The following is a 21994-nucleotide window of genomic DNA, read 5'->3' on the forward strand; positions in this document are numbered from 1 at the left end:
GAGTCGCCAACTCGTATATATTTAAGTAAATAGGGCAGCACACTGCAGCGCCAAAACATGCAAACATGCAAATTTTGTGTTTTCAAGTTTGCATGTTTTGGCGCTGCAGTGTGCTGCCCTATTTACTTAAATATATACGAGTTGGCGACTCTGGGTTCAGCACCTGTTCACACTGTGTCTATGTTTGGATGTGCAGATCAGGTTTTTTGAAATGTATTCTCTAGCCTTCTGATCGTGCACTCCCCGCCTCCTAGCTTCAGGTGTTTTAATTATAATAGGTCCAATACCCCTCCACAGTGAGAGAGAATTTGAGTCCAAGGAGAGGTTTCACATGTACCCATTCAGATGGAGACGTTTATTCTCAGAGAGGTAGGTCAAGCGTAGGGCCTCGTATAAGAGAGATGCCTTATCGTGGCTACGAGGTACACATAAAATTGGCCATTTTTATGCGCTAAAAGCTCTCATTTTTCATATTTTCAGTGCAGTAATGCAGTTCAAATTTTGTGTTTTCAAGTTTGCATGTTTTGGCGCTGCAGTGTGCTGCCCTATTTACTTAAATATATACGAGTTGGCGACTCTGGGTTCAGCACCTGTTCACACTGTGTCTATGTTTGGATGTGCAGATCAGGTTTTTTGAAATGTATTCTCTAGCCTTCTGATCGTGCACTCCCCGCCTCCTAGCTTCAGGTGTTTTAATTATAATAGGTCCAATACCCCTCCACAGTGAGAGAGAATTTGAGTCCAAGGAGAGGTTTCACATGTACCCATTCAGATGGAGACGTTTATTCTCAGAGAGGTAGGTCAAGCGTAGGGCCTCGTATAAGAGAGATGCCTTATCGTGGCTACGAGGTACACATAAAATTGGCCATTTTTATGCGCTAAAAGCTCTCATTTTTCATATTTTCAGTGCAGTAATGCAGTTCAAATTTTGTGTTTTCAAGTTTGCATGTTTTGGCGCTGCAGTGTGCTGCCCTATTTACTTAAATATATACGAGTTGGCGACTCTGGGTTCAGCACCTGTTCACACTGTGTCTATGTTTGGATGTGCAGATCAGGTTTTTTGAAATGTATTCTCTAGCCTTCTGATCGTGCACTCCCCGCCTCCTAGCTTCAGGTGTTTTAATTATAATAGGTCCAATACCCCTCCACAGTGAGAGAGAATTTGAGTCCAAGGAGAGGTTTCACATGTACCCATTCAGATGGAGACGTTTATTCTCAGAGAGGTAGGTCAAGCGTAGGGCCTCGTATAAGAGAGATGCCTTATCGTGGCTACGAGGTACACATAAAATTGGCCATTTTTATGCGCTAAAAGCTCTCATTTTTCATATTTTCAGTGCAGTAATGCAGTTCAAATTTTGTGTTTTCAAGTTTGCATGTTTTGGCGCTGCAGTGTGCTGCCCTATTTACTTAAATATATACGAGTTGGCGACTCTGGGTTCAGCACCTGTTCACACTGTGTCTATGTTTGGATGTGCAGATCAGGTTTTTTGAAATGTATTCTCTAGCCTTCTGATCGTGCACTCCCCGCCTCCTAGCTTCAGGTGTTTTAATTATAATAGGTCCAATACCCCTCCACAGTGAGAGAGAATTTGAGTCCAAGGAGAGGTTTCACATGTACCCATTCAGATGGAGACGTTTATTCTCAGAGAGGTAGGTCAAGCGTAGGGCCTCGTATAAGAGAGATGCCTTACCAGAGGATACAGTGGGCCTGTAAATCATGCAGAGCAGCCTATAGACATGCCCCAGAGGATACAGTGGGCCTGTTAAATCATGCAGAGCAGGCTATAGACATGCCCCAGAGGATACAGTGGGTCTGGTAAATCATGCAGAGCAGCCTATAGACATTCCCCAGAGGATACAGTGGGCCTGTTAAATCATGCAGAGCAGCCTATAGACATGCCCCAGAGGATACAGTGGGTCTGGTAAATCATGCAGAGCAGCCTATAGACACGCCCCAGAGGATACAGTGGGTCTGTTAAATCATGCAGAGCAGCCTATAGACACGCCCCAGAGGATACAGTGGGCCTGTTAAATCATGCAGAGCAGCCTATAGACATGCCCCAGAGGATACAGTGGGTCTGGTAAATCATGCAGAGCAGCCTATAGACACACCCCAGAGGATACAGTGGGTTTGTAAATCATGCAGAGCAGCCTATAGACACACCCCAGAGGATACAATGGGCCTGTAAATCATGCAGAGCAGCCTATAGACATGCCCCAGAGGATACAGTGGGCCTGTAAATCATGCAGAGCAGCCTATAGACACACCCCAGAGGATACAGTGGGTCTGTAAATCATGCAGAGCAATCTATAGACATGCCCCAGAGGATACAGTGGGCCTGTAAATCATGCAGAGCAGTCTATAGACACACCCCAGAGGATACAGTGGGCCTGTAAATCATGCAGAGCAGCCTATAGACATGCCCCAGAGGATACAGTGGGCCTGTAAATCATGCAGAGCAGTCTATAGACATGCCCCAGAGGATACAGTGGGCCTGTAAATCATGCAGAACAGCCTATAGACATGCCCCAGAGGATACAGTGGGCCTGTTAAATCATGCAGAGCAGCCTATAGACATGCCCCAGAGGATACAGTGGGTCTGGTAAATCATGCAGAGCAGTCTATAGACATGCCCCAGAGGATCCTGTGGGCCTGTAAATCATGCAGAGCAGTCTATAGACACGCCCCAGAGGATACAGTGGGCCTGGTAAATCATGCAGAGCAGCCTATAGACATACCCCAGAGGATACAGTGGGTCTGTTAAATCATGCAGAGCAGTCTATAGACACGCCCCAGAGGATACAGTTGGCCTGTAAATCATGCAGAGCAGTCTATAGACACGCCCCAGAGGATACAGTGGGCCTGGTAAATCATGCAGAGCAGCCTATAGACATACCCCAGAGGATACAGTGGGTCTGTTAAATCATGCAGAGCAGGCTACAGACATGCCCCAGAGGATACAGTTGGCCTGTAAATCATGCAGAGCAGCCTATAGACATGCCCCAGAGGATACAGTGAGTCTGTTAAATCATGCAGAGCAGCCTATAGACATGCCCCAGAGGATACAGTGGGTCTGTTAAATCATGCAGAGCAGTCTATAGACACGCCCCAGAGGATACAGTGGGCCTGTTAAATCATGCAGAGCAGTCTATAGACACGCCCCAGAGGATACAGTGGGCCTGTAAATCATGCAGAGCAGCCTATAGACACGCCCCAGAGGATACAGTGGGTCTGTTAAATCATGCAGAGCAGTCTATAGACACGCCCCAGAGGATACAGTGGGCCTGTAAATCATGCAGAGCAGCCTATAGACACGCCCCAGAGGATACAGTGGGTCTGTTAAATCATGCAGAGCAGTCTATAGACACGCCCCAGAGGATACAGTGGGCCTGGTAAATCATGCAGAGCAGTCTATAGACATACCCCAGAGGATACAGTTGGCCTGTAAATCATGCAGAGCAGCCTATAGACATGCCCCAGAGGATACAGTGGGCCTGGTAAATCATGCAGAGCAGCCTATAGACATGCCCCAGAGGATACAGTGAGTCTGTTAAATCATGCAGAGCAGTCTATAGACACGCCCCGGAGGATACAGTGGGTCTGGTAAATCATGCAGAGCAGCCTATAGACACGCCCCAGAGGATACAGTGGGCCTGTAAATCATGCAGAGCAGCCTATATACATGCCCCAGAGGGTACAGTGGGCCTGTAAATCATGCAGAGCAGTCTATAGACATGCCCCAGAGGATACAGTGGGCCTGTAAATCATGCAGAGCAGCCTATAGACATGCCCCAGAGGATACAGTGGGCCTGTAAATCATGCAGAGCAGCCTATAGATATGCCCTAGGGGATACAGTGGGCCTGTAAATCATGCAGAGCAGCCTATAGACATGCCCCAAAGGATACAGTGGGCCTGTAAATCATGCAGAGCAGTCTATAGACATGCCCCAGGGGATATAGTGGGCCTGTAAATCATGCAGAGCAGCCTATAGACATGCCCCAGAGGATACAGTGGGCCTGTAAATCATGCAGAGCAGCCTATAGACATGCCCCAGAGGATACAGTGGGCCTGTAAATCATGCAGAGCAGTCTATAGACATGCCCCAGAGGATACAGTGGGCCTGTAAATCATGCAGAGCAGGCTAAAGGCACGCCCCAGGGGATACAGTGGGCCTGTAAATCATGCAGAGCAGCCTATAGACATGCCCCAGAGGATACAGTGGGCCTGTAAATCATGCAGAGCAGCCTATAGACATGCCCCAGAGGATACAGTGGGCCTGTAAATCATGCAGAGCAGCCTATAGACATGCCCCAGAGGATACAGTGGGCCTGTAAATCATGCAGAGCAGCCTATAGACATGCTCCAAAGGATACAGTGGGCCTGTAAATCATGCAGAGCAGTCTATAGACATGCCCCAGGGGATACAGTGGGCCTGTAAATCATGCAGAGCAGCCTATAGACATGCCCCAGGGGATACAGTGGGCCTGTAAATCATGCAGAGCAGCCTATAGACATGCCCCAGGGGATACAGTGGGCCTGTAAATCATGCAGAGCAGCCTATAGACACGCCCCAGAGGATACAGTGGGCCTGTAAATCATGCAGAGCAGCCTATAGACATGCCTCAGAGGATACAGTGGGCCTGTAAATCATGCAGAGCAGGCTAAAGGCACGCCCCAGGGGATACAGTGGGCCTGTAAATCATGCAGAGCAGCCTATAGACATGCCCCAGAGGATACAGTGGGCCTGTAAATCATGCAGAGCAGCCTATAGACATGCCCCAGAGGATACAGTGGGCCTGTTAAATCATGCAGAGCAGGCTATAGACATGCCCCAGAGGATACAGTGGGTCTGGAAAATCATGCAGAGCAGCCTATAGACATTCCCCAGAGGATACAGTGGGCCTGTTAAATCATGCAGAGCAGCCTATAGACATGCCCCAGAGGATACAGTGGGTCTGGTAAATCATGCAGAGCAGCCTATAGACACGCCCCAGAGGATACAGTGGGTCTGTTAAATCATGCAGAGCAGCCTATAGACACGCCCCAGAGGATACAGTGGGCCTGTTAAATCATGCAGAGCAGCCTATAGACATGCCCCAGAGGATACAGTGGGTCTGGTAAATCATGCAGAGCAGCCTATAGACATGCCGCAGAGGATACAGTGGGCCTGTAAATCATGCAGAGCAGCCTATAGACACACCCCAGAGGATACAATGGGCCTGTAAATCATGCAGAGCAGCCTATAGACACACCCCAGAGGATACAATGGGCCTGTAAATCATGCAGAGCAGCCTATAGACACGCCCCAGAGGATACAGTGGGCCTGTAAATCATGCAGAGCAGCCTATAGACACACCCCAGAGGATACAGTGGGTCTGTAAATCATGCAGAGCAATCTATAGACACACCCCAGAGGATACAGTGGGCCTGTAAATCATGCAGAGCAGCCTATAGACATGCCCCAGAGGATACAGTGGGTCTGGTAAATCATGCAGAGCAGCCTATAGACACACCCCAGAGGATACAGTGGGTTTGTAAATCATGCAGAGCAGCCTATAGACACACCCCAGAGGATACAATGGGCCTGTAAATCATGCAGAGCAGCCTATAGACACACCCCAGAGGATACAATGGGCCTGTAAATCATGCAGAGCAGCCTATAGACACGCCCCAGAGGATACAGTGGGCCTGTAAATCATGCAGAGCAGCCTATAGACACACCCCAGAGGATACAGTGGGTCTGGAAATCATGCAGAGCAATCTATAGACACACCCCAGAGGATACAGTGGGCCTGTAAATCATGCAGAGCAGCCTATAGACATGCCCCAGAGGATACAGTGGGCCTGTAAATCATGCAGAGCAGTCTATAGACATGCCCCAGAGGATACAGTGGGCCTGTAAATCATGCAGAACAGCCTATAGACATGCCCCAGAGGATACAGTGGGCCTGTTAAATCATGCAGAGCAGCCTATAGACATGCCCCAGAGGATACAGTGGGTCTGGTAAATCATGCAGAGCAGTCTATAGACATGCCCCAGAGGATCTTGTGGGCCTGTAAATCATGCAGAGCAGTCTATAGACACGCCCCAGAGGATACAGTGGGCCTGGTAAATCATGCAGAGCAGCCTATAGACATACCCCAGAGGATACAGTGGGTCTGTTAAATCATGCAGAGCAGTCTATAGACACGCCCCAGAGGATACAGTTGGCCTGTAAATCATGCAGAGCAGTCTATAGACACGCCCCAGAGGATACAGTGGGCCTGGTAAATCATGCAGAGCAGCCTATAGACATACCCCAGAGGATACAGTGGGTCTGTTAAATCATGCAGAGCAGGCTACAGACATGCCCCAGAGGATACAGTTGGCCTGTAAATCATGCAGAGCAGCCTATAGACATGCCCCAGAGGATACAGTGAGTCTGTTAAATCATGCAGAGCAGCCTATAGACATGCCCCAGAGGATACAGTGGGTCTGTTAAATCATGCAGAGCAGTCTATAGACACGCCCCAGAGGATACAGTGGGCCTGTTAAATCATGCAGAGCAGTCTATAGACACGCCCCAGAGGATACAGTGGGCCTGTAAATCATGCAGAGCAGCCTATAGACACGCCCCAGAGGATACAGTGGGTCTGTTAAATCATGCAGAGCAGTCTATAGACACGCCCCAGAGGATACAGTGGGCCTGTAAATCATGCAGAGCAGCCTATAGACACGCCCCAGAGGATACAGTGGGTCTGTTAAATCATGCAGAGCAGTCTATAGACACGCCCCAGAGGATACAGTGGGCCTGGTAAATCATGCAGAGCAGTCTATAGACATACCCCAGAGGATACAGTTGGCCTGTAAATCATGCAGAGCAGCCTATAGACATGCCCCAGAGGATACAGTGGGCCTGGTAAATCATGCAGAGCAGCCTATAGACACGCCCCAGAGGATACAGTGAGTCTGTTAAATCATGCAGAGCAGTCTATAGACACGCCCCAGAGGATACAGTGGGTCTGGTAAATCATGCAGAGCAGCCTATAGACACGCCCCAGAGGATACAGTGGGCCTGTAAATCATGCAGAGCAGCCTATATACATGCCCCAGAGGGTACAATGGGTCTGGTAAATCATGCAGAGCAGCCTATATACATGCCCCAGAGGATACAGTGGGTCTGTAAATCATGCAGAGCAGTCTATAGACACGCCCCAGAAGATACAGTGGGTCTGGTAAATCATGCAGAGCAGCCTATATACATGCCCCAGAGGATACAGTGGGTCTGGTAAATCATGCAGAGCAGCCTATAGACACGCCCCAGAGGATACAGTGGGCCTCTAAATCATGCAGAGCAGTCTATAGACACGCCCCAGAAGATACAGTGGGTCTGGTAAATCATGCAGAGCATCCTATAGACATGCCCCAGAGGATACAGTGGGTCTGTAAATCATGCAGAGCAGGCTATAGACACGCCCCAGAGGATACAGTGAGTCTGTTAAATCATGCAGAGCAGCCTATAGACATGCCTTAGGGGATCCTGTGGGCCTGTAAATCATGCAGATCAGCCTATAGACACGCCCCAGAGGATACAGTGAGTCTGTTAAATCATGCAGAGCAGCCTATAGACATGCCCCAGAGGATACAGTGGGTCTGGTAAATCATGCAGAGCAGCCTATAGACATGCCCCAGAGGATACAGTGGGCCTGTAAATCATGCAGAGCAGCCTATATACATGCCCCAGAGGATACAGTGGGTCTGGTAAATCATGCAGAGTAGTCTATAGACATGCCCCAGAGGATACAGTGGGTCTGTAAATCATGCAGAGCAGCCTATAGACATGCCTTAGGGGATCCTGTGGGTCTGTAAATCATGCAGAGCAGGCTATAGACACGCCCCAGAGGATACAGTGGGCCTGGTAAATCATGCAGAGCAGCCTATAGACATGCCCCAGAGGATACAGTGAGTCTGTTAAATCATGCAGAGCAGTCTATAGACATGCCCCAGGGGATGCAGTGAGTCTGGTAAATCATGCAGAGCAGCCTATAGACACGCCCCAGAGGATACAGTGGGCCTGTAAATCATGCAGAGCAGCCTATAGACACGCCCCAGAGGATACAGTGGGCCTGTAAATCATGCAGAGCAGGCTATAGACATGCCCCAGAGAATACAGTGGGCCTGGTAAATCATGCAGAGCAGCCTATAGACATGCCCCAGAGGATACAGTGGGCCTGGTAAATCATGCAGAGCAGCCTATAGACATGCCCCAGAGGATACAGTGAGTCTGTTAAATCATGCAGAGCAGTCTATAGACATGCCCCAGAGGATGCAGTGAGTCTGGTAAATCATGCAGAGCAGCCTATAGACACGCCCCAGAGGATACAGTGGGCCTGTAAATCATGCAGAGCAGGCTATAGACATGCCCCAGAGGATACAGTGGGCCTGTAAATCATGCAGAGCAGGCTATAGACATGCCCCAGGTGATACAGTGGGCCTGTAAATCATGCAGAGCAGCCTATAGACACGCCCCAGAGGATACAGTGGGCCTGTAAATCATGTAGAGCAGCCTATAGACATGCCCCAGAGGATACAGTGGGCCTGTAAATCATGCAGAGCAGCCTATAGACATGCCCCAGAGGATACAGTGGGCCAGCTAAATCCCGCAGATCAGCCTATAGACACGCCCCAGAGGATACAGTGGGCCTGTAAATCATGCAGAGCAGCCTATAGACATGCCCCAGAGGATACAGTGGGCCAGCTAAATCCCGCAGATCAGCCTATAGACACGCCCCAGAGGATCCTGTGGGCCTGTAAATCATGCAGAGCAGTCTATAGACACACTCCAGAGGATCCTGTGGGCCTGTAAATCATGCAGAGCAGTCTATAGACACGCCCCAGAGGATACAGTGGGCCTGGTAAATCATGCAGAGCAGTCTATAGACACGCCCCAGAGGATACAGTGAGTCTGTTAAATCATGCAGAGCAGTCTATAGACACGCCCCAGAGGATGCAGTGGGCCTGGTAAATCATGCAGAGCAGGCTATAGACACGCCCCAGAGGATACAGTGAGTCTGTTAAATCATGCAGAGCAGTCTATAGACACGCCCCAGAGGATACAGTGGGTCTGGTAAATCATGCAGAGCAGCCTATAGACACGCCCCAGAGGATACAGTGGGCCTGGTAAATCATGCAGAGCAGCCTATAGACATGCCCCAGAGGATACAGTGGGCCTGTAAATCATGCAGAGCAGGCTATAGACATGCCCCAGAGGATACAGTGGGCCTGTAAATCATGCAGAGCAGGCTATAGACATGCCCCAGGGGATACAGTGGGCCTGTAAATCATGCAGAGCAGCCTATAGACATGCCCCAGAGGATACAGTGGGCCTGTAAATCATGTAGAGCAGCCTATAGACATGCCCCAGAGGATACAGTGGGCCTGTAAATCATGCAGAGCAGCCTATAGACATGCCCCAGAGGATACAGTGGGCCTGTAAATCATGCAGAGCAGCCTATAGACATGCCCCAGAGGATACAGTGGGCCTGTAAATCATGTAGAGCAGCCTATAGACATGCCCCAGAGGATACAGTGGGCCTGTAAATCATGCAGAGCAGCCTATAGACACGCCCCAGAGGATACAGTGAGTCTGTTAAATCATGCAGAGCAGTCTATAGACATGCCCCAGAGGATACAGTGGGTCTGTAAATCATGCAGAGCAGTCTATAGACATGCCCCAGAGGATACAGTGGGCCTGTAAATCATGCAGAGCAGCCTATAGACATGCCCCAGAGGATACAGTGAGTCTGTTAAATCATGCAGAGCAGTCTATAGACATGCCTCAGAGGATACAGTGGGCCTGTAAATCATGCAGAGCAGTCTATAGACATGCCCCAGAGGATACAGTGGGCCTGTAAATCATGCAGAGCAGCCTATAGACATGCCCCAGAGGATACAGTGGGCCTGTAAATCATGCAGAGCAGGCTATAGACATGCCCCAGGGGATACAGTGGGCCTGTAAATCATGCAGAGCAGGCTATAGACATGCCCCAGAGGATACAGTGGGCCTGTAAATCATGCAGAGCAGTCTATAGACATGCCCCAGAGGATACAGTGGGCCTGTAAGTCATGCAGAGCAGGCTATAGACATGCCCCAGAGGATACAGTGGGCCTGTAAATCATGCAGAGCAGGCTATAGACATGCCCCAGAGGATACAGTGGGCCTGTAAATCATGCAGAGCAGGCTATAGACATGCCCCAGGGGATACAGTGGGCCTGTAAATCATGCAGAGCAGCCTATAGACATGCCCCAGAGGATACAGTGGGCCTGTAAATCATGTAGAGCAGCCTATAGACATGCCCCAGAGGATACAGTGGGCCTGTAAATCATGCAGAGCAGCCTATAGACACGCCCCAGAGGATCCTGTGAGCAACGACCTCTTGAAAAAGACCATAAAAATTGCACAAAATAAAAATGCCCATATCTCTTGAACTATGTGGTGGATTTTTACTTTTTTAAATAGAATACTCAGGGGAGCAGTGGAAATAAAAAGGAAAAAAAACTGGCCACTTCTGACCTGCTAACAGGTTCTGTTTAAAGGGAAATTGAAGAAATAAAATATTAATGAATTTTTTTCCTAGGAAACCTTTGAATATCTATAAGTTGTGGTTGGCCGAGTGCAGTGTCTGAGGGGTGGAGCATGACGCAGACATTTACCCCATGGTTCTGAATCCATGTGTCATGCTCCACCCCCTAGGGCTTTGTACTACATATAATGCAGTTTATCAGTTTTGCCTGGAGTGTTCCTTTAATGATAAGCCTAGTAGACATTTTCACAACCAACCCTTGGAAAATATGCACAAACAATATCTACATCTGCTGGCCAGTTGGTCGAGAATCAGGTCACATAGTGGGGAGATAATGAGCGCTTCCTTCTATCCGGAGTGGCAGACTGTAAGAAGCGCTCATTATCTCCCCCCTACATGGCCCGTTTTTACGCTGTGCGATGACCCGATCCTTCCTTTTTCTGATAATTGTAATTTCAGATTTTTCCCAGTAAAATAATGGTCTTATCATATAATAACGAGCCTCCCTGTACGGACAGAGACTTCTATAGCTGACGCTCCACGGTGGATGATTAACAGTGCACTATGTGTGTTCTCATATCCCATAAAGCCAAAGACAGGAGAGACCATAAAGCCTGTGCTCTGTCCCACAGGCAGACAGGGCATTGTGGGAGTTGTAGTTCCCCAACAGCTGGAGATCTATAAGTTATATAGCACTGTTCTATTGAATTGGCCTGTCTTTGTGTGGATATTGCCAAAAATTTGCAGCTGTGGAGGTGGCATAAGAAGAGGTGAGCATAAAGATTTTTAAAGATTTTTTTTTTGTTTTAACTCTTTCCCTTCCCTTAAAAAAAATTGAAATGGTAAAATAGATTTGTTCATCTCTTCATCGGGTTTAAAATTCTGTACGTTTCAAATTCTGAGCTAATGTCTTAATATATCTCTGTTTTTCTGATCTAGAAATCCAAATTCTCTACATAGAAGTAAGCATAAAAGATAACATGCAGGTTACCTGCGTCCACCACTAGAGGGAGCCTAGCAGCTTACTGCATACAGGTTATCCACTGAACTCCATAATAACACTGTATGCAGAAGACTCCCTCTAGTGGTGGCTGTAGGTAACCAACGTGTAATATAATATATTTTGCATTAAAGGGACTCTGTCACTTGCAAAATGGCATTTAAACTGACTTAACATTTATGTAGGGGACCTAGGACCTACTTAAATCATACCAAAAAGGTATAGCTTAACTTTTTTAATTAATTAAAAATCAACCATTAATAATATGTAAATGAAGGTGCCTCGGTGCACCCTTGGTATGGTGCACCATCACACCCTCTTATTTACCTAAAAAAAGCTGGGACCTCACATTGATTGATTGATTTGTCTCTGAGGCCCAAAGCGAACGTGGCCTCACCTGTCTGCGCCTGCGCACTGATACTGGATGATTGCAGCGGCGTGCTCATAGTGTCAGTGCGGGCGCTCACACAATGCCTGCGGGTGTACACAATTCCGGGTGTAGCGAGCTTTGGCAACAGACATCAGAGGGCGCCCGCAGTCTTGCTTCTGGGAAGAGTGAAGAATTGGGGTCCCTCGTTCTGGAGACTGGTGGAGGTCTCGCATTACAAGGAGTTAGGACTATGTCTGAAACCCGTCTGCATTTTTAATGGTGATGGAGTGATTTTTTTCTGCCTTTTTGTACATCTAGTACATTATTTTTCAATCATCCATCTTGCTGGATTTTATGCTTATTTTTCTAAAAATACTTATCCTATAAGGTGAACAGCAAAAATAAAAAAAATTAAAGGCCAGAATTGTCATTTTTCAATAAATAGCGATCAATACATTGAGTGCACCCCAAAATACATCTATAAAAACTAAAGCTCAACACGCAAGAAAACAAGCCATAACACCAGTCCATTGACGAAAAAAATAAAAAGTTACAGGTCTTAAAAACTCTTTTTTTTTTAACAAAGTTCAAAAAAAAATTTCATCACTAAAATATAAAAAAAAAAATATTGTTTGCTATGGCCGTAATCATTCTGACCTCGAGAGTCATATTTCCAGGTTATTTTTACATCCATAGTAATAAAATCCAAAAAAAACAATGGAGTTGTGAAGTTGGGTTTTCACTATTTTACCACCCTTGGAATTTTTTTTAGCGTTTTTCGGCAAAGTGAACGGTGTTTTTCAGAACTGCAACTCGCCCCATGAAAATATGACTTTGGTGACCAAAAAAAAGTGATAGTTGTGGCTATAGGAAGAAGGCGTTAAGGGGATAAATTGGATCGTCGTCTTTAGTAATTATTTCAGTGTGGGAAAAGTGGCGGCATATTTTCAGCGTAGTTTCCGCTGTGTCCAAGGCTCACAATTAATAACCTAAGACATCTGGTTATTGGGATGCGTGACACAAGACCCAGCGCCGGAAAGCCAAGACTCGTACCCTCATTCCACTACATTCATCTAGACACTTCTGCCATATTGCCTGTTGCTTAGCAACTGTTTCGATACCCGTTGCTACGTTACCGTGTCTAGTGTTCTACAAGGTAACGCTATTTGGCGACCATTTACCACGGCACACGATTCTCCTAGGCAACCGATAAAACTTGTTGCTAGGCAAAAAGTGTAATCATCTGCAGGTTGCTTAGCAACAAAGGAACCAAGGAAATCAATGCCTGCCTCGTCTCCACTGGAGATGATGTGAGCCGTATAAACCATTAGCAAATGCTGCCATAGATTTCCTAATTGGGAGACTATTTTTAGGTGGCTGTGATTAACCTCTCCCGTGCCGGGAAAAAAAGCAGCTCTTCAGTTGGACGAAGGTTTTTTTGGGTGGGGGTCTAGGTCAGCTTTTTAGTAGGAGAATATTATAATAAGAATGATGGGGTCCAGATTGGTAAATGACAGGGGTACCTGAAATGCCACGTTTCATCCATCGAGGCTCCTCCAGGACCACAAAGAAGTTCTCTTGTTTCTCGTATTCTTCATCGTCAACAATCTTGACTTGTAGGGTTTTACTGAGGAGACAGAATGGGAGAAAAGGTTTTTGTTTTTTTTTGGAGTTCTGTTTCAGAAAGAAATAATCTGGACAGGACCATACAGAACTACAATCGTCAAAGAGACGAAACGGAGGCCCTTCAATGCCGCCATAATACTACAATACGAAGGGGGGTCTCACCCGGACAGTGTTAGGGCAGGACATTAGGTCTCTGCGGGGCCCAGGGCAATAGAGCCCCAGTGGGCCGCTTGTGGCCTTCGATCTGCCTAGAGCTAGAAATGTAGCACCTTTCGTTTGATAGAGGTGTATCAGGGCTTGTTTTTTTTTCTTTTTTCTATTTGCTTTACAAGCTGTACTTTTTATCATTACCACTTTGGTGATTCAAATGCCTTTCTGATCTAATTTTATTAGATTTTTGTGAGAGGCAAAAAGTGATGATTCTACCTTTTTTTGCATTTCGCACTTCAGTATTTGGAATAAATTATTCAGATATTTTGTTAGTTTGGGTACTTAATTATGCACGTGGCGACACTAAATGTGTTGCTTTTATCTTTACTTTTTTTAGATTTCATTCACATTCTGGAAAAAAAGAGGTGATCTGAACTTTTTTATGTATGCAAAATAGATTTGTGTGTGTGAATATATATATATATATATATATATATATTACATTTGTTTTTATTATATATCTGTAATGCATATACTACATACAAATATATAATATAAATAAAATATGTATAATGTATATCTATATATTAATGTAATAATAAAATATATACATTATACATACATATTTTATTTATATAAGATATTTGCATGTAATATATATTATAGATATATAATATAGACAAATGTAATATATATGACTTCACTGTATTCAAACAGGCAACACTCGCTTTTAAATCTGCTCTCACCTCTGCTAAACAGGCCTACTTCACAACCCTTGTATCTTCCCTATCCTACAACCCCAAACAGTTATTCAAAACCTTTAACTCCCTCCTCCGCCCCCCACTGCCCCCTCCAACCTCCCACATCTCTGCTGAGAACTTTGCCACACACTTCTAATATATAATTGCCTAGAATACTACTTCCTGCAATTTGTGCCAACTTCCGTGGCTTTGTCCGGAGCTAATGTCCGGAGCTAATGTCCGGAGCTAATGTCCGGAGCTAATGTCCGGAGATTAATTGCCTAGAATACTACTTCCTGCAATTTGTGCCAACTTCCGTGGCTTTGTCCGGAGCTAATGTCCGGAGCTAATGTCCGGAGATAATGTCCGGAGCTAATGTCCGGAGCTAATGTCCGGACCTAATGTCCGGAGCTAATGTCCGGAGCTAATGTCCGGAGCTAATGTGCGGAGATAAGTGACGTCAACAGTCTCCAGTGTCTGATTGGTTGCCGCCTGCTGCGAGCGACCAATCAGAAACGTGCCGTACTGTGACACACTCCGCCCGCCATTTTGGTGTGATTTTTGAATTTTTACCTCACAGCAAGTTTCTACTGCGTGGAGGCGGGCCCAGTGACGTTGCTCTTCAAGCTCCTGCCGAATTTCGTCAAAAAAATGATAATACCATTTACCAAAACTATATATATTTAGTTGTGAAGTGGTTCAGTGACATTTTCACACCAATTTTGAACTTTTGTTTGGTGTTTTCTCCATATACTGCCTATTATTTTTGTTCTTTCTTACTATTATTTATTAATTGTATTATTCTTACATTTGAATAAATAAAGTATATATGGATTCTAGACTCCCGATTCTTTAGAATCGGGCTGCCATCTAGTTAAAAATAAGATCGACCAGACAAGGCAAGTCTTCATTGTTCAAAAACCACAATCCCTTTGTATAGCAGACCAATGCCCAAACCCCATAACCTCCCTATCCAACATCACTGAAGGGGGGCTTAATTGTCTCCTCTCCAAATCGCACCTCACCACCTGTGCGCTCGACCCCATCCCATCCCACCTCCTCCCCAACCTCACCAACACACTTATCCCATCCCTAACCCACCTCTTCAACCTATCACTAACTTCTGGCACCTTTCCTTCTGCTTTCAAACATGCCACAATCACACCTATCCTTAAAAAGTCAACCCTCGATCCAACTGCTATGCCCAGCATCGCTGCTCCCATTCGCTTCCAAGCTCCTGCAGCAGCACGTCCACGCTGAACTCTCCTCCCACCACTCATCTAATTTGCTCTTTGACAATCTACAATCTGGTTTCCGCCCCCATCACTCAACTGAGACAGCCCTGACCAAAATCACTAACGACCCACTTACCTCCAAAACTAATGGACAATACTCTGTACTCCTCCTTCTAGACCTGTCCTCTGCTTTCGACACAGTTGACCACTGCCTGCTACTACAGATCCTCTCCTCCTTTAGCATCAAAGACCTCGCCCTATCCTGGATCTCCTCGTACCTTTCCAACTGCACATTCAGCGTCTCCCACTCCCATACTACCTCCTCATCCCACCCTCTCTCTGTTGGAGTCCCCCAAGGCTCTGTTCTAGGACCCCTACTCTTCTCAATCTATACACTTGGCTTGGGACAACTCATAAAGTCCCATGGATTACAGTACCACCTCTGTGCTGATGACACTCAGATCTACCTCTCTGGTCCAGACATCGCCGCTCAGCTGTCCAGAATACCAGAGTGCCTATCAGCCATATCCTCCTTCTTCTCCTCTCGCTTCCTCAAACTCAATGTGGACAAATCTGAACTCATCATCTTTCCTCCATCCCATAGATCTTCCTTACCTGACCTATCTATCGCAATCAATGACATCATGCTTTCCCCCGTAACGGATGTCCGCTGCCTCGGAGTAACCTTCGGCTCTGCCCTGTCCTTCAAACCGCACATTCAAGCTCTTTCCACCTCCTGTCGCCTCCAGCTCAAAAATATCTCCAGAATTCGTCCTTTCCTCAACCGTCAATCTACTAAAATGCTTGTGCATGCCCTCATCATCTCCCGCCTTGACTACTGCAACATCCTTTTCTGCGGCCTCCCTGCTAACACCCTTGCACCTCTCCAGTCCATCCTTAACTCTGCTGCCCGACTAATTCATCTCTCTCCTCGCTACTCCTCCTCTTCCCCCTCTGCAAATCTCTTCACTGGCTCCCATTCCCTCAGCGTATCCAGTTCAAATTACTAATACTAACCTACAAAAAGCCATCCATAACCAGTCTCCTCCATGTATCTCTGAACTAATCTCCCGACATCTTCCCTCACGTAATCTCCGGTCCTCCCAAGACCTCCTTCTCTCCTCCACACTTATTCGCTCCTCATCCAATCGCCTCCAAGACTTCTCCCGAATATCCCCCATCCTCTGGAATTCTTTGCCCCAACACGTCCGACTATCAACCACATTTGGATCCTTCAGACGGAACCTGAAAACCCATCTCTTCAGGAAAGCCTACAGCCTGCACTGACACCGCTGCCTCCTCATCACTACCTGAGCTACCTCCTCACCAACACCGGAGCTCCTGCAACCCTCAACCTACTGTCTCCTTCCCCATAATCCTGTAAAATGTAAGCCCGCAAGGGCAGGGTCCTCGTCCTGTATCAGTCTGTCATTGTTAGCTTGTTTAGTGTGAGTGATATCTGTAACTTGTATTTAACCCCATCTCATGTACAGCACCATGGAATCAATGGTGCTATATAAATAATAATAACAACAATATATACATATATATACACACACACGGTATACTTATAATGTATGTATGGCATATATATATATATATATATATATATATATACCAACTTTTTTTCACCATTTTCCATATATATGTTTATGTATGTGTGTTTGTGCATATGTTTATATATAGATATACATTCTTTTTTTTTTATTGCTCCCCTAAGGGACTTGAACCTGTAATCACTTCCACAGTGCACTGCAATACAGTAATGATGTAGCGTAAAATTACCAATATCCTATTAAGACCAGCCATCTAAGAGGTTGAGGTCAGAATTTGTTCAGATCACAGCAGTTAGACCCAGATGTCAGCTGTATCACACAGATGACACCCACATTGTATGGTGCAGGCTCAGCTCCTGAGCTTACTACATAGAAGCCGTGCTCACATCCGGATGTCACAAATTTAAAAAATAAATAGTTCACCCCTCAGTTGCTGTAGACCCCCGACACTTGCCCCAGTTTGCCAGGTTCGGGTGCTGGCTCTGTTAGAACATATGGGTTCCATAGTGACACCATTGTTTGAGCTGCATCCTGTCAGAGTGCTGCTTCTGCAGCTTAACCATCAACTACATGGACAACCATTCATTTAACTGGCTGCCATGTAATGTCTGGTTAGAAGTGCGTCTCCCTGCGATATCAGATAACCCAAAGGATCTTTAGGAACCAGATCCCCCGACAATCCACTGATATTTTTTTAGATGCTTCCTGAAATGGAGTCATTTGTTATGTTCCTCAGAAAGCTAAATAACAACCAATATGGCCGACGCTAGTCCTGAAGGCAAATCTGTCAATTTATATGCTGCAACAGAGAATGGTGAGGAATGATTAACTATACAGAAACTCCCCAGAGGAAATGTTTTCTTCCAGATCAGTATTTATGGGGGATCTGGCCCCCAAACACTTCCCTCATCTATTCACAATAGGGGCAGCCATTTTGTATGGAATATTTATGAGAATGCAAGTTATCAAAGCGGCAGGAACCTCTCACCCATGAATATTCATCATAATGATTTCCAATGCCCTCTATGATTGCTGAAGAATGGGTAGGCTAGGTCGTCGTAAATATTTTACTAGTCCCAAAAATGGCTGCCTAAGCTGGTTAGCAAACACTCTGCTTTCTCTCTAAGGCTTTTTGCACACATTTGTGACCATTTTTAATCAGTGATGGTCGTTTTTCTTCCATTTGTCTACTTTTACCATCTATTACCCATATTTCTCACATATATTAAAATCAGATGACTGTTTCCCAACCGTCGCTTAGTATACGATCCATGAAAAATGGCCAGCAATGGTATTATAGTAACAGAAAACTTTACAAAAAAATGTTTTTGTAAAAGTAATTTTGATTTCTAACTTTTTCCGTTCACTAGCACCATTCTATATGTGGCTTATATAATAGACTGCACAGGAACACACCATCCAATAGTTGAAGTCACTATGGGTGCAACATCATTGCGGCCTGGTGCGGGGGTTAGAGTGAAGTATATCCATTGGGGGAGAATAATTCAGATGGTGAGGGATTTTTAAAATTCTGTTGTTTTTTTAAATAATTTGAATAATTTTTATTTGATTTTTGACAATAGAATAAAAAATAGATAAATAAATGAACAAAGCTCAAGGTGCCGGGACACAACTTGAAGACCTTGGACCCCCTGGCGGATACAGATAGACGACCACTGTGTAAAACCAATATATGGGCCCTTTATAGTCCAAATAGTTCATCATAATGCAAAAATCCACCTACTTTGGATCTCTTGGGCTCCTGTATGGATGCACAGGTTGCACCAAAGATATATCTGCCCCAGCTTGGGCCCCAATGCAAAACCTCTAACAGGGGCAAAACCTACCATGTTCCATTTATTATACAGCTGTTTTCTTACATGTTAAAAGGACCTGTAGGCTCCTTCCTGCACCAGGTACAACTTCTACTTCTGCATCCAGTGGCGTAACTACACTGCTCAAAAAAATGAAGGGAGAACTTGCACATCACACTTATAAAACCAAGTGTGAACCCACATCAACTGCTTTGGTATGACAATAGGAGAACTGGAAAGGCAACCTCCCAAAAAGAGAATGGTACATAGACCATTTCACTCTCCTTAGCCTTCCGACTGGTCGCACAGGTAGTCCAAATCCTTCAGAACAGCACATCCATGCCAGCCATTGCAGGAACATTTGCTGTGTCTCAAACTGCAGTCTCAAGAGCATGGGGCAGATACCAGGATTCGCGCCATTACACGAGGAGAGCCAGAAAGGGCCATAGAAGAGCATCACCCTGGCAGCAGGACTGGCATCTGCTCCTCGGTGCCAGGAGAAACAGGATGAGCACTGCAAGCACCCTACAATTATCCCTACAATATGATGGGCATGTCCCCATGAGGCTGGCAGGGAAGCATGTCATCCTGTAATGGGACCTTTGCTCGCACCACAGCCCCGTTCAGTTTGTTAGAGAACACCAGAATTTTAAGGTGCGCCATTGGTCATCTTTTCTCTCCACAGATAAGAGAAGCTTCCCTCTGAGCACATGTGACTGACGTTAAATAGTCTGGAGACACCGTGCTCAAAGCGATGCGTCCTGCTACATCATCCATCATAACTTGCTGTCACATACCCCAGATCTAAATCCAGCGGAGAACCTCTGGAACATTATACATTGAAAGTGTCCAAGCAATGGCCAAGTAATGGCACAAGCAGTCCAGGAGCCACTGATGCCCTGATCCAGGTCTTGGAGGAGATCCCTCATGACCCCATCTGCCGTCTCATTAGGCGCATGCCCAGATGTTGCCCGGAGAACATACAGGCACATACTGTACATACTACTGGGTCACAATATGAGTTGCCATGATAAAATTCACAAATTGGATCTGCCTTTGATTAAAAATTTTTGCTTTGATTTTCTAGATGACTTGGAATCCAGACCTCAATTGGCCGATGGATTTGGTTTGGTTTCCTCTCTGAAGAGACAATTTACAATTTATATCTTTCGTTCATCAAGATCTGATGTATGACTTAAGTGTTCCTTTAATTTTTTGGAGAGTAGGGAGTGCCACAATGTCCTTTTGGCCCACACAAGGCAAATTCTATTAAAGATCTGAGATACAGTTGAGGGTCTTGTTGGCGACTTTCCATTGAGGCCCACGAGCTTCAAGTTACACCACTGTCTGCACTCTCTATAGCTACGCCCTGCCATGGCGTGGAGTATACAGCATGTGCACATATTTTTTTCTTCACACCTATATAGAAGAGAACTTTATGAGTCAGCTTGAATTATAAAAATTAATTTCTATGTGACGGTAGGATGGATGGGAAAGGAGGAGCACTAGGAATCTACAATATTATCCAGGTTGAGCAGGTTGATAATGAGTAGTTCTTGCAGCACCCATAGGCAAGGAACAGAGGAGCGAGGGTGTTGCGTAGAGATGTAGAGTTCGTCAATGAATAATTTAGACCCCAGATTTGTGGAGTGATGTCCCCCGAGGTCACTGAAATGCTCTATCAAAAGCCTTCTGCTCTTGGCCTATAATAGACCCAATATGAGACAAGAAGGGGAGAAGGACAGGGACATGGCCCTTAGGTCCTGACTTTATTTCTGTCTGCACCATGTCATGTCTTCTCCATCCTGTACAGAGTATTACAGATACAGAGAGGGTCGGCGCTGTTAGAAGGTCTGCATATGCTGCTACAAAAATGTCAAGCTCACGGCACAAGGCGTAATTTATAATTTACAACATGATCTTTCCCACCCACGTTACTAGACTTGCTTTATAATTCTCTGGTGGGTACGGGATGAATAAAGAAAGCTGCTGACACTTATTTTACAATGTGAACGTGCACAACAAGAGATTATTTTATGACCAAGCTTAAAACCTATTTTCAGATCCACTACTAGGGCATTTTTAGTTAAGTTTATTGAGTGAAGGGGGAGTTATAAAAAGCATTTCTGGTTTTCGGTGTAACAATGCATATGTTTGCTTTAACCCTTTACTCTTTTCCCCCTAATTTGAGCTGGGATACTGTTGGCTGTTACCTTAATGGAGCCTGCTCAGTTCCCTGCTCTGCTACGCAGTCATACATGGGGTGTTTAGGTATTTGCCCTGCTGCATACCTTCCTCATGTGCGGTCCCTGGTTGCTGCTGTGAAGCTGTCCGCGGGTTGTGAGGTCATTTGCAGCTGGTGCACGACTTTCCACGTGGCTCAGTGCATGCAGTCTCAGCCAGGTGCCCTGAGCCTCAGATCCTGCACTGTGTGTGCTGTAACAGTATGTGCACACGTAAGAATTTCTTGCAGAAATTTTCCTGACAAAAACCGGACATTTCTGCCAGAAATCCGCATGCGTTTTTTTTTTTTCGCGTTTTTTTAACGCGTTTTTTTTTCCCGCATTTTTTTAACGCGTTTTTGATGCATTTTTTCCCAAATGCATAGAATTGCGGGAAAAACGCAGAAAATCCGCAAAAATAATGAACATGCTCATTTTTTTACGGCGATGCATTTTGTTCGGGGAAAAAAACGCATCCATGTGCACAATACATGCAGAATGCATTCTAAATGATAGAATGCATAATGTATGCGTTTTTTATGAGTTTTTATAGCGTTTTTAGCACGAAAAAACTTGAAAAAAACGCGAAAAAACCTGAACGTGTGGACATAGCCTAATGGTTCTGTGTGCTTAGGGCGTGCGCGGCCACACCTCCCCTGCTTTTATCAGGGTTAGGGTGTGTACTTCAAATGCTGCCCTCAGCCAATTGCTGAGG

General features: G+C 45.8%; 1 protein-coding gene across 3 annotated transcripts in view; it reads right to left on the minus strand.

The window, feature by feature from the left end:
* LOC138661719 (sodium/calcium exchanger 2-like) overlaps positions 1 to 21994 on the minus strand; it is a 126150-nt gene that overhangs the window by 36122 nt on the left and 68034 nt on the right. For all 3 annotated transcript variants that reach the window (XM_069746598.1, XM_069746599.1, XM_069746600.1), the window contains one exon: positions 13460 to 13563. In XM_069746598.1, the coding sequence (XP_069602699.1) occupies positions 13460 to 13563 (104 nt within the window). The remainder of the gene's footprint in view (positions 1 to 13459; positions 13564 to 21994) is intronic.

This window comes from Ranitomeya imitator, chromosome 2 (assembly GCF_032444005.1).
Source record: "Ranitomeya imitator isolate aRanImi1 chromosome 2, aRanImi1.pri, whole genome shotgun sequence".
Taxonomy (NCBI): Eukaryota; Metazoa; Chordata; class Amphibia; order Anura; family Dendrobatidae; genus Ranitomeya; species Ranitomeya imitator.